Source organism: Euprymna scolopes, chromosome 41 (genome assembly GCF_053919585.1).
Source record: "Euprymna scolopes isolate OS-2025 chromosome 41, ASM5391958v1, whole genome shotgun sequence".
Lineage (NCBI taxonomy): Eukaryota > Metazoa > Mollusca > Cephalopoda > Sepiida > Sepiolidae > Euprymna > Euprymna scolopes.
This window is the reverse complement of record NC_136522.1, coordinates 7,581,893-7,596,261: the sequence shown is the minus strand read 5'-3', so window position 1 is coordinate 7,596,261 and position 14,369 is coordinate 7,581,893. Positions and strand designations below refer to the sequence as shown.

The 14,369-nt window shown below is 33.9% G+C and overlaps 1 protein-coding gene across 6 annotated transcripts in view; it reads left to right on the top strand.

Moving 5' to 3' along the window:
* LOC145266326 (uncharacterized) overlaps positions 1 to 14,369 on the top strand; it is a 74,222-nt gene that overhangs the window by 21,065 nt on the left and 38,788 nt on the right. The window contains exons 2-4 of one of the 6 annotated variants that reach the window (XM_080121907.1): positions 7,327 to 7,389; positions 10,072 to 10,134; positions 12,825 to 12,887. In XM_080121907.1, coding sequence (XP_079978033.1) covers positions 7,327 to 7,389; positions 10,072 to 10,134; positions 12,825 to 12,887 — 189 coding nt within the window. The remainder of the gene's footprint in view (positions 1 to 7,326; positions 7,390 to 10,071; positions 10,135 to 12,824; positions 12,888 to 14,369) is intronic. The other 5 variants (XM_080121909.1, XM_080121910.1, XM_080121908.1 and 2 more) reach the window with 5 other exon arrangements.

Genomic DNA, 14,369 nt, shown 5'->3' with positions numbered 1-14,369 from the left:
TGTAAGAAAGCCTTCTACTCTAATAGTTTTTTCTCCAGAACTGCTAGGCTTTGAGAATTTCTTCCTGGTTCCTGCTTCCCCCAACTGTACTGACAGAAGTTCAAATGTAATGTGAACAGACATCTTGCTTCTCAACTCCCTACATAGAATCCCTGCAAGTAATGTCCCTGATAGTAGCCTCTACATCAAAGTGGCACCGTGCCTTGTTTGTAGGTGAAAATGTAATAAAAAAAATTAGAAAATAACTAGTTAGTACTCAACCAAAAGTATAATGCAAAAAAATATATACCATAATGTGTTTGTGTGAGTTAGTATACATTTTTAGGTCTAGGGTAAGCCCAGATGATAACAAATACATGTTATATATTTAAAAGGTATGCAATTGAAATGCATGGCTCTTGTCTTGGGGGAGGCTTCATGTTTTGACAAGCTTCTGGGTCTGATTTTTACTCCTGATCTGAAATGAACACTTAAGTCAAATCTGTTGCCAAGATTGTTGGAAAAATGGTAGGATCGTTCTACCGTTCCAGTAGATATCTCAATACCGATACAATTCTCTACCTGTATAAGAGCCAGGTACGTCCAAGGATGGAGTACTGTTGCCACATCTGAGCAGGAGCTGCTAGAAGCAGCTTATCCTCCCTTGATAGTTTAAAATAGACTTCGTAGCTGAGTGGGGGATGCCCTTTTCTCCTCCCTGCAACCTCTTTTCTACAGAGATGTTGTGAGCCTGTCTCTGCTTTATTGTTATTTTCATGGCAAGTGCTCGTCTGAGCTCAAATCTATGGTCCTCCCCCTGCCAAACTTTCACGAAAAACACTCGTCTAGCTGAAACCACTATCAATAAATTCATCCACTTTATCTTTGCCTAAACCTAAACATAGGTTCAATGAACAAAGCTTCTTTCTTAGAACTGCACGCCTGTAGAACTCTCTTCCATTTCTCTGCTTTCCAGCTGACTACAATATGGTCGTCTTAAAGTCTAATGTAAACAAGTTCTTCATGAGTTGTTTCCCTTAAGTAATCTAATTTACCAAATTTTCACTACTAACGATTACTGCGATATTGTCCCATTGACTACTGTACCCTAATTAACCCTTATCATTAACTTTATCCTCGAGTGGCCTCCGGGTTTTAATAAGTCGTGACTCATTTGTAAAAATAAGTAAAAAAATCAAAAAAATCTAGATTTAAAACCGTAAAAAAAAAAAATTAAAACAATGTAGAAATTACTGCAAATTATTTTTTGTTTCGAAAATATTTAAATATAAATCGAGGGAAAGAAGACTTGAAGACGTTACCATTTCTCAAGCACATTTGTCCATAAGAAAGTTGGTCACAGTACTGCCGTTTTTTTTTTTACTTATCCAGTTTAGTTAGAGACAATCTAATAAACTTTGGTGGCAGGGTGAAATTAGAGACTCCGACACTGTGAAATAAGATATCGACCATGAAATAAAGATGTATTTCAGGAGATAATCCATGGACCTTTTATTATTCCTAGTATTCTTAAATGTCCTCCCTGATGAAATTGTCACTGAGATGGGTATGTTTGCTGATGACACCATGCTCTATAACAGGCACGTGGGGAAAACAAATGAACACATACCTAAGGCAATGGCAGAAACACTAGAGGATGACCTCCTATCTGCAGCGGAATGGGGACAAAATTTGAATGGTCACATTCAATACTGCCAAGACTAAGCTTGTTTCCTCCAATAATTACAAGAAACCTTCTCAACCACCAACAGCTATGGCTAAATATACATTGCCTGGAAATATTTTTTTCAAACTCCTTGGCTTAACATTCACAGGAAACATGAGTTGGAACAGATACATTGAGAACATTGCCAAGGCTGCTGTGAAGAAGGTGGGCTCTTTAAAGTTACTTATGCCTGAAAGTATCGTGTACCTCTACAAGGCCACCATTCGCCCACGTATGGCGTATTGTTGTTGCATCTGCTACTAGTCTCTCCCAGAAGAGTCGCCAACCTGATAGGTTCTAAACTGTCACCCAAGTTTCAACCATTGTCCCATCTACAAGTACTTTAACGGTGAATGCTTTGACGAACTGCAAGCACTTGTACCCCCTCGATGTAAATACCCCCGACAAACCCAACAAGCAGCAAAACCCCACCCCTTCACAATTGTCATCTTAACTTCAGCCTCTGTCCCACCGAAGAAATGTTACATCCCTCTGCCTGTTTTTAAAGTATTTTAATGGTGGATGCTCCGAACTACTAGCCCTTGTATCGCCTTGATATAAACAGCCTGTCAAACCTAAAAGGCAGCAAAGTCCCACCCCTTCACAGTAGAGATCCCTAGATGTAAGAAAGCCTTCTACTCTAATAGTTTCTTCCCCAGAACTGTTAGACTCTGGAACTCCCATCCGGGATTCTGCTTCCCCAACTGTGCTGACATGCAGAAGTTCAAGTGCAGTGTAAACGGATATCTTGCTCCTCAACTCCCTACATAGAATCCCTGCAACTTATGTCCCTGATAGTAGCCCCCTACATCAAAGTGGCACTGTGCCTTGTTTGGGGTGAAAATGTGATAATAAAAAAAAAAAACAACAAAAAAAAACAAATGACAAAGTCGCATTTGCACACATACACCCATAGGACGCCCAGACGGTCCAGTTTCTTAAGATACTAGCAGGGTGACCCGGCGTTGCCCGGGATTTAATAATGATCAGCAGATGTTTCACCCTACCATATTTGTCATCGAAATTAGTGAACTCGCCCATTTTTCAAACAAATCGATTGCCTGCTCTTATTGGGTACTCATCACATTTCACTAGGAGGAAGCTTCACATGCCTCCCAGCAGTGACTAAGTCCACAATGCACTGTAGGTTACCTACTGTTGATTTTATAAGTTAATTTTTATATATAACTAGCGGGGGTGCCTAGCATTGCCCATGTGTTTAGGTGGTGTAGTAAAGAGCTTGAGGAAGGGTTAAACAAAAGTAGCAGGGGTGTCCGGATAGGTGTCAGGTGTAGTAAGGAACCTTGGGTGGTGGGGTGTAAAAAAAAAAAAAAAAAAAAAAAAAAAAAAAAAAAAAGATAGTAGTGGGGTGGGAGGAGCCACAACAAGAGTAGGCAGAGGTGTTAAAAAAAAAAAGTACTAGTAGGCGAGGCAAGCACTCTATCAACTGAGCAAACAACCTCAGTTGGTAGAGTGCTTGCCTCGAATGCAAGAGGCTCAGGTTTTGAATCCTGAGTTTGGATGTGTCTAACTGATGGGTCCAAATAAGGGCGTAACTCGAGTCTTGGACTTCCGGTTCGTTGACTGTCATGGCTCTTGTGGGCTGCGACGTTGTTTGGCTGTGGAATTTGTTATATATATATATATATATATATAAAACCATGAAATTTGAACAAAACGCGTAACTTTTCATTCAAATGCTAGAACATCATAACATTTTCTTTTTATAATCACACACTTGTAATGTTTTCTAAATAATTAAAAATAAAAATAAAAAAGAGCAATTTATTGCTGTAAACCACTTTGTAAACAGACATTTTATTATGAATTTACATGATGGTAGCGCACATCACGAGCGACACTTGTGTGAAAAGTACTTAATTCGTTTCAAATTTTATAACAAAAGAAATGGGGTTTGTATTACTGTACACATAGATTCGAAAAAGTGGTCAAAAAAACAAATATATAACAAATATTATCAATGGCAAGATAAGTTACTTTTCTACCAAACTGGATATATTTTTCATGTTTTTATTCAATGTAACATGTTTATTCAGTTCGAAAAGCATACAGTGTTTACCGATGTATTGGAAAATTCAAAATGGCGCCTGAGTCTCTCTTTAACACGGTAAGTTCAGGAAAAGATGTTATAAATAATAAACTAGACAAAATACCGTTAGAAATTCGCTCAATATATGTTACCGTGACATAAGTTGACATATATTCGGTGTTTTTTAAATAGTATTTTGTCTAGTTTATTATTTATAACACCTTTTCCCGAACGTACCGTGTTAAAGAGAGAGTCGGGCGCCATTTTGAATTTTCCAGTACATCGGTAAACACTGCATGTTTTTCGAGCTGAATAAATATGTTACATTGAATAAAAACACAAAAAATGTATCCAGTTTGGTAGAAAAGTAACTTATCTTGCCTTTGATAATATTTATTTGTTATATATTTGTTTTTTGACAACTTTTTCAAATCTGTGTGTACAGTAATACAAACCCAAGAAATGAATTGGTTTATTTGCCGATAATTTCAAACAGCAGCATTCGATAACCAGTACTTTGTAGCTTTGTTGATATGAAATATTTTTATTTTAAATAAGTCCTTGTATAAATGTTAAAAAATAAATTATCGAAGGAAAATAAATTATTAAAATATTTAATTTTTCTTTTCATGACAAGTTAAAATATTCAAAGGTTGAGAAAATAAATTTCTTTATCAACCGTATGGAAAACTAAACTGGCCTTATCGATATTTTTTTTTTTTTTTTAGTCACCAACGCTGTCTGAAACATTTCTACTCCGAAATTCTTATGTGTGCGTTCAAAGAGTTTAAAAAACAAAACTACATGATATACTTTTATGATACATACATAAAAAAATAAAGGTTTTTACACTAACCTGTGCATGTTCGGAATCTTTTCAATGGAAATTGTTTATGCTATAAAATCTGAACTTATGGGACGGTATGGTCCAAACCAAATGACCAATTCACTTAGGACAAAAACTAAGATTAAGAAAATACTTTATTCTGATTGGTTGCCAAATTTGAGTACTTTCCCACTTCACAGAACTTCGGAAATCAATAAAAATTTACTAAAAGACTATTGTAATAATTAGACGCCATAAAAATTTAGGAAAACACATTTTTATAAAAAACTAGACTACCCGTGATCCGTTGGGTCAGTATGTTATATTAGCTATGGAATTCCTGTATGAGCATGACACTTGTGACGTAAAGAAAATAGGGTATTTTTTTTATTTTGACATAAACATTTCTATGAAAGTATATTAAAATGAAAAAAGAATCTAGATAGATTTCTGAGTCGTTCTGTTTATTATAATTGATTATTTAAAAAAAAAAAAAATTTGTTACTGAATTATAAGTGATTGGCCATACTTATAGGTAAATGTGCACTGAACAGATACCATAATACTTATTATAGTTAAATTCAAATTTTGATATCTGCTTTTTTTTTTTTTTTTTTTTTTTTAATTTTTTTTTTTACATTGTTCATTTCTGTATTAAGTTTAAGTTATTTTAAACCCCACTCTTCCCATGTTAAATAATAAATTCGAAATAATAACGTTAATATTTCAGTGTCCCAATTGTTCTTTTGGTTTTTTTTTTCACGTTTAAATTATCCAAATAAGCAATTGTTAATACTGTCTGCTTTTTTTTTTTTTTTACATCGTTCATTTCTGTACTACGTTTAAGTTATTTTAAACCCCACTCTTCCCATGTTAAATAATAATTTTGAAATAACATTAATATTTCATGCGCAACCGGATGTCGTAAACCGGAAAGTGGGTTACATACATCGTTACCAGGTCATTTGAGTTTTATAATTATATAGATAAAGGCACAATTCACAAAGTTTATACATTGTTTAACAATGTTTAAAGTATCCTTTCTGAATGTAATACACGTGACACTAGAAACAAGACTATTAAAAAAAAAAAAAAAATGGTCAGTTATTGATTTTTTATGTACTAAATGAAAGAGTAATGCATTAAGACTAAACAAGCCAAAAAGAAAAAAGTAAAATATTATAAGGGCCATTTTTAAATGTTATCGCTGAAAACCCTTCAGAACTGTAACACGTGACGTGGAGTGGCCCTATGGTTTAATGCCTAAAAGAACTTGACCATTTTGTAGCTTTACAACTACTTGCAAGAAGTGATAATCCATTTCAGTGGTGGAAGAAGACACAGGAGACCTTACCACTGCTGAGTAAGCTGGTTTCAAAATATTTAAGTGCACCACCACTCTGAAGAGTGAGAGGCTTTTTAGTATAGGTGATAAGGTGTATGAACCTATGAAGAACAGGCTGTGTCCTGAGAATGGAGAAACACTAATGTTTCTACATTACAACTTCAAAGTATTCAACTTTAAATACTGAAGAGACTATAAGAGCAGAAAAGGCAGGCAGCAAGAATAGAGGAGGAAGTAGGGCAGCGGCAGGTGCAGAACTTCAGCTTATAGTTATTCACTTAAAGAATTACAATTTGTACTTTGTAGTTGGTTTGTAATTTGTTTTTTGTTTTTCTTATCTAATTGTTTAATTATATTCTTTTAAGAATTGGAGATTGTACTTTTATTTTGTAATCTATCATGGAAATATTACCTGTCCGTTTAACCTTTTCAAAATTTTTTTATTTACTTCCATTGAAGATTGTAACGCTGGGTATGGGGCAGCCAAAACAGCTGCCAACATTGCGCTGCTTTTTTTTAAATGTATGTATGCATGTATGTCTGTCTAAAACTTTTGACAGAAGCGACGGATTTTCACGAGATCAGTATTGTTTTGAAGCTCAACTCTTCGGATGACAAATTTAAAAAAATTGGCCAAAAACATTAATTCCTTCACCCTCCACTGGGCACTTTTCTACAGAGAGGGGTTGCTTTTTTTCGCCAAAAAAGTCATCGAAAGTAATCTCTTTTTGATTGTTTAGTCTTAAACAAAGGTGTCACTTTTTCTTTTTTTTTTTTCCTTTTTTTTCTTCTTCCCTCATTTTCTATGTACTGGGTGGATTCCAGGTTCAAATGATGGTGGTTCTTATGCATATTATTTTGTGACCTCAGTGTTGTTCAGTTAACCCCCGTCCTTGTGATATCTGATGATTACATAGGCTACATCACGGCGGTGGTTGTCTTTGTCGGGTGCTTCTTCGCAATTGTGGAGCCTCTTCAGAAGTATGCACTTCAAGAGCACAGGTGTCTTCTACTCCTGCCACATGACCATCTTCTGAGTCTGTTTCATCATCAAATATCAGACTTTCCGACATGCTCTCCGAGGAAGTTGTGATGTCGGAATCTTAATTTAAACCTATGTCACTTCCAGTCAATGGACGCAACGGCAAAGACGTCATTTTTTTTTTTTACATTTTCTTTTCCTCCTTCGCGGTACGGGTTGGAACCTGTCTGCCTACTACCATTTTTTTTTTTTTTTTTTTTTTTTTTTTTTTTTTTTTTTTTTTGCTCAACACACACCTCCAAACATTGTGTTAAAATGTAACTGTTGAAGCTTAACACTTATGTTACAGTATAACACTTAACAACTATGTTACAAAATTATACGACGCATTAACAATCATTTTACTTATGTTTTACAGATACGATTGGCACTGATGGGAACAAGTCCGAATCAAATGATACTAGTGGGAATTCGTCTAAACGTAAGAATATCTTCATCTCTTACACCTATTAATTTCAAAATTAATTTGTGAGGTGTTAGTTTTGGTGTATCGCTGAGTGTTAGCTTTGGTGTATCGCTGGGTGTTTGTTTCGATGCCCTGCTGCGTTTTAGTAGCTCGGAAAGTAACGGTAATAGATGCTGATATATTGTGTATAAACGTTCAACAACCAACCTGTTCTAATTGGTGTCAGTTTATAAATATGAGCTATCTGCTCATATGTAAATTATACTTAATTTGAACATCACTGCATCTCCCTATAACAGAGGGGCTTTATGCCGGTAGTACTTGTTTTACTTCTTTTCGTGTGTCCTGAACATCTTCCTTTATCTCCTTTACTGTGGAGATCTGGATCTATCACGTCTTTCTCTATAGGGTCATTCCATGTCAAAACACCAGCAAAAAGCTGAAATCTGCACCCACCGACACTGAATTACTTGAAATTTGGCACAAATATTCCCCTTCATGACTTAGGAAAATTTGCCAAATTATTTGGTCCACACCTTACCGTTCGGATTTTAGGGTGTGTGTAAAATTTGCATATTTTGCTTATAAATTTATGCCGCAAAACGTCACAGAGTTTCAGTGTTTTATAAAATTTAAAAAAAAATACTTCCACACATTCAATATTTTTGAAATTTGGTAGGATGGGCATTTAAGGACTGTAGAATCCGAATATTTATTTTAACCCCATATCTGGTAGAAAATAAAATTTTGCTCACCCAAAAGCATGTCCCTTAAACCATCAATTTTTTACCTATGTAGGTTACGGTCAGTCTAGAGAAAATATGTCCTCTTCAATTTTCATCATATTTTTCTTATAGCATCTACTATAACTGCTTAAGTTCTCAAAAAAAAAATTGTGATGGTTTCTCGCCTACTTTAGAAGATATGGCCCTGCGAAGTTTATCTTTTTTCCTACGCACAGTAATTCAGTGAAAGATTGATAATCATCCTAATGCTCCCAAACTCCTCAAATGTTCATATTGTGTTAAGTAATTTCTTAAACTATTTAATAAGATAGTCTTTGTTAATTTAAAAAGAAAATAATTTACATATATTTTGCAGATATTGCATTTTGTATGGTACAGATAGATTGTCTTTAACAAGTGATAAACATTGACTCATGCATTAGGATCAGCACTTTATAGAGTTTTTGTAGATAGCATTAAACATTAATTTAAAAGAAATTATTTCTGATTGAATTTAAAAAAAAAAAAAATTGTTTTCATTAATTTCATGAAACAAAAAACTTTGATATTTTTGCTTTAAATGCATGTGAATTTTTAAAACTTAGAATATTTGTAATTGGCGCTAAACATTTTTTTATCCATAACAAATATTTTCAATTTCATCAATTTAAAAATTCTTTATTTATATTTTTTTTACAAGTTTTCAAAAAGTTATTTTCATTAATCTAAAACTTTTTTTTTTTTTATTTAGAAGAAAATGATGAAAATATACAAATGTTAACCTATGCTATGCACCAAATTTTGTTGTGTATATCGGATTAAATTTGTTTTGTATACAATTCTTTGCACAGATAATTTATCCACTTTGGACAAATGATAAACTCTACCATTTGGTGTTGTAGGGACATCAATAGTGCACAGAATATTTGCTAATAGCACAAAGCATCTATCCTTAAAATCCTCTTTCCAATAAAATGAATGTGATGGAACAGCTGGATGCATGAACTTAATCAGCAAGTCCTTATTTTCCATATTAATTTCTAGGACCAGGTTTTACAGGTTTTAAATGTACGTATGCATGTCTAAAACTTTTGACAGAAGCGACGGATTTTCACGAGATCAGTATTGTTTTTAAGCTCAACTCTTCGGATGACAAATTTAAAAAAATTGGCCAAAAACATTAATTCCTTCACCCTCCACTGGGCACTTTTCTACAGGGAGGGGTTGCTTTTTTTTCGCCAAAAAAGTCATCGAAAGTAATCTCTTTTTGATTGTTTAGTCTTAAACAAAGGTGTCACTTTTTCTTTTTTTTTTTTTTCCTTTTTTTCTTCTTCCCTCATTTTCTATGTACTGGGTGGATTCCAGGTTCAAATGATGGTGGTTCTTATGCATATTATTTTGTGACCTCAGTGTTGTTCAGTTAACCCCCGTCCTTGTGATATCTGATGATTACATAGGCTACATCACGGCGGTGGTTGTCTTTGTCGGGTGCTTCTTCGCAATTGTGGAGCCTCTTCAGAAGTATGCACTTCAAGAGCACAGGTGTCTTCTACTCCTGCCACATGACCATCTTCTGAGTCTATTTCATCATCAAATATCAGACTTTCCGACATGCTCTCCGAGGAAGTTGTGATGTCGGAATCTTAATTTAAACCTATGTCACTTCCGGTCAATCGGCGCAACGGCAAAGACGTCATTTTTTTTTTTTACATTTTCTTTTCCTCCTTCGCGGTACGGGTTGGAACCTGTCTGCCTACTACCATTTCTTTTTTTTTTTTTGCTCAACACACACCTCCAAACATTGTGTTAAAATGTAACACTGTTGAAGCTTAACACTTATGTTACAGGATAACAAGTGTTAATATAAGTGTTATACTGTATATAACACTTAACTATGTTACAGTATAACACTTAACAACTATGTTACAAAATTATATGACGCATTAACAATCATTTTACTTATGTTTTACAGATACGATTGGCACTGATGGGAACAAGTCCAAATCAAATGATACTAGTGGGAATTCGTCTAAACGTAAGAATATCTTCATCTCTTACACCTATTAATTTCAAAATTAATTTGTGAGGTGTTAGTTTTGGTGTATCGCTGAGTGTTAGCTTTGGTGTATCGCTGGGTGTTTGTTTCGATGCCCTGCTGCGTTTTAGTAGCTCAGAAAGTAACGGTAATAGATGCTGATATATCGTGTATAAACGTTCAACAACCAACCTGTTCTAGTTGGTGTCAGTTTATAAATATGAGCTATCTGCTCATATGTAAATTATACTTAATTTGAACATCACTGCATCTCCCTATAACAGAGGGGCTTTATGCCGGTAGTACTTGTTTTACTTCTTTTCGTGTGTCCTGAACATCTTCCTTTATCTCCTTTACTGTGGAGATCTGGATCTATCACGTCTTTCTCTATAGGGTCATTCCATGTCAAAACACCAGCAAAAAGCTGAAATCTGCACCCACCGACACTGAATTATTTGAAATTTGGCACAAATATTCCCCTTCATGACTTAGGAAAATTTGCCAAATTATTTGGTCCACACCTTACCATTCGGATTTTAGGAGTATGTGTGTAAAATTTGCATATTTTGTTTATAAATTTATGCCGCAAAACGTCACGGAATTTCAGTGTTTTATAAAATTAAAAAAAAAAAATACTTCCATACATTCAATATTTCTGAAATTTGGTAGGATGGGCATTTAGGAACTGTAGAATCCGAATATTTATTTTAACCCCATATCTGGTAGAAAATAAAATTTTGCTCACCCAAAAGCATGTCCCTTAAACCATCAATCTTTTACCTATGTAGGTTACGGTCAGTCTAGAGAAAATATGTCCTCTTCAATTTTCATCATATTTTTCTTATAGCATCTACTATAACTGCTTAAGTTCTCAAAAAAAAAATTGTGATGGTTTCTAGCCTTCTTTAGAAGATATGGCCCTGCGAAGTTTATCTTTTTTCCTACGCACGGTAATTCAGTGAAAGATTGATAATCATCCTAATGCTCCTAAACTCCTCAAATGTTCATATTGTGCTAAGTAATTTCTTAAACTATTTAATAAGATAGTCTTTGTTAATTTAAAAAGAAAATAATTTACATATATTTTGCAGATATTGCATTTTGTATGGTACAGATAGATTGTCTTTAACAAGTGATAAACATTGACTCATGCATTAGGATCAGCACTTTATAGTTTTTGTAGATAGCATTAAACATTAATTTAAAAGAAATTATTTCTGATTGAATTTAAAAAAAAAAAAAAAAAAATTGTTTTCATTAATTTCATGAAACAAAAAACTTTGATATTTTTGCTTTAAATGCATGTGAATTTTTAAAACTTAGAATATTTGTAATTGGCGCTAAACATTTTTTTATCCATAACAAATATTTTCAATTTCATCAATTTAAAAATTCTTTATTTATATTTTTTTTACAAGTTTTCAAAAAGTTATTTTCATTAATCTAAAACTTTTTTTTTTTTATTTAGAAGAAAATGATGAAAATATACAAATGTTAACCTATGCTATGCACCAAATTTTGTTGTGTATATCGGATTAAATTTGTTTTGTATACAATTCTTTGCACAGATAATTTATCCACTTTGGACAAATGATAAACTCTACCATTTGGTGTTGTAGGGACATCAATAGTGTACAGAATATTTGCTAATAGCACAAAGCATCTATCCTTAAAATCCTCTTTCCAATAAAATGAATGTGATGGAACAGCTGGATGCATGAACTTAATCAGCAAGTCCTTATTTTCCATATTAATTTCTAGGACCAGGTTTTACAGGTTTTAAATGTACGTATGCATGTCTAAAACTTTTGACAGAAGCGACGGATTTTCACGAGATCAGTATTGTTTTTAAGCTCAACTCTTCGGATGACAAATTTAAAAAAATTGGCCAAAAACATTAATTCCTTCACCCTCCACTGGGCACTTTTCTACAGGGAGGGGTTGCTTTTTTTTCGCCAAAAAAGTCATCGAAAGTAATCTCTTTTTGATTGTTTAGTCTTAAACAAAGGTGTCACTTTTTCTTTTTTTTTTTTTTCCTTTTTTTCTTCTTCCCTCATTTTCTATGTACTGGGTGGATTCCAGGTTCAAATGATGGTGGTTCTTATGCATATTATTTTGTGACCTCAGTGTTGTTCAGTTAACCCCCGTCCTTGTGATATCTGATGATTACATAGGCTACATCACGGCGGTGGTTGTCTTTGTCGGGTGCTTCTTCGCAATTGTGGAGCCTCTTCAGAAGTATGCACTTCAAGAGCACAGGTGTCTTCTACTCCAGCCACATGACCATCTTCTGAGTCTGTTTCATCATCAAATATCAGACTTTCCGACATGCTCTCCGAGGAAGTTGTGATGTCGGAATCTTAATTTAAACCTATGCCACTTCCGGTCAATGGGCGCAACGGCAAAGACATCATTTTTTTTTTACATTTTCTTTTCCTCCTTCGCGATACGGGTTGGAACCTGTCTGCCTACTACCATTTCTTTTTTTTTTTTTGCTCAACACACACCTCCAAACATTGTGTTAAAATGTAACACTGTTGAAGCTTAACACTTATGTTACAGTATAACAAGTGTTAATATAAGTGTTATACTGTATATAACACTTAACAACTATGTTACAGTATAACACTTAACAACTATGTTACAAAATTATATGACGCATTAACAATCATTTTACTTATGTTTTACAGATACGATTGGCACTGATGGGAACAAGTCCAAATCAAATGATACTAGTGGGAATTCGTCTAAACGTAAGAATATCTTCATCTCTTACACCTATTAATTTCAAAATTAATTTGTGAGGTGTTAGTTTTGGTGTATCGCTGAGTGTTAGCTTTGGTGTATCGCTGGGTGTTTGTTTCGATGTCCTGCTGCGTTTTAGTAGCGCGGAAAGTAACGGTAATAGATGCTGATATATCGTGTATAAACGTTCAACAACCAACCTGTTCTAGTTGGTGTCAGTTTATAAATATGAGCTATCTGCTCATATGTAAATTATACTTAATTTGAACATCACTGCATCTCCCTATAACAGAAGGGCTTTATGCCGGTAGTACTTGTTTTACTTCTTTTCGTGTGTCCTGAACATCTTCCTTTATCTCCTTTACTGTGGAGATCTGGATCTATCACGTCTTTCTCTATAGGGTCATTCCATGTCAAAACACCAGCAAAAAGCTGAAATCTGCACCCACTGACACTGAATTACTTGAAATTTGGCACAAATATTCCCCTTCATGACTTAGGAAAATTTGCCAAATTATTTGGTCCACACCTTACCGTTCGGATTTTAGGGTGTGTGTAAAATTTGCATATTTTGCTTATAAATTTATGCCGCAAAACGTCACAGAGTTTCAGTGTTTTATAAAATTTAAAAAAAAATACTTCCACACATTCAATATTTTTGAAATTTGGTAGGATGGGCATTTAAGGACTGTAGAATCCGAATATTTATTTTAACCCCATATCTGGTAGAAAATAAAATTTTGCTCACCCAAAAGCATGTCCCTTAAACCATCAATCTTTTACCTATGTAGGTTACGGTCAGTCTAGAGAAAATATGTCCTCTTCAATTTTCATCATATTTTTCTTATAGCATCTACTATAACTGCTTAAGTTCTCAAAAAAAGATTTGTGATGGTTTCTAGCCTACTTTAGAAGATATGGCCCTGCGAAGTTTATCTTTTTTCCTACGCACGGTAATTCAGTGAAAGATTGATAATCATCCTAATGCTCCTAAACTCCTCAAATGTTCATATTGTGCTAAGTAATTTCTTAAACTATTTAATAAGATAGTCTTTGTTAATTTAAAAAGAAAATAATTTACATATATTTTGCAGATATTGCATTTTGTATGGTACAGATAGATTGTCTTTGACAAGTGATAAACATTGACTCCTGCATTAGGATCAGCACTTTAGAGTTTTTGTAGTTAGCATTAAACATTTTTTTTTTTTTTTTTTTTTTTTTTTTTTTTTTTACAACTTTTCAAAAAGTTATTTCCATTAAACTAAAACCTTTTTTTTTGTTTGTTTAGAAGAAAATTATAATAAAATGTATTTTCCAATAGTTTAAAACATTAAGTATGAAGCTACACTAAATTTTTTCTAAACTATTGTTTAAACATTAGAACTCTGGTAGGTAATAATTGTCATAAATTTTAAATTAGGCCAACCGTGAACTCTTAATGACCCTCCTTTTGACCCAGACTTGAACTTGTCTGTGGCACTCAGAAT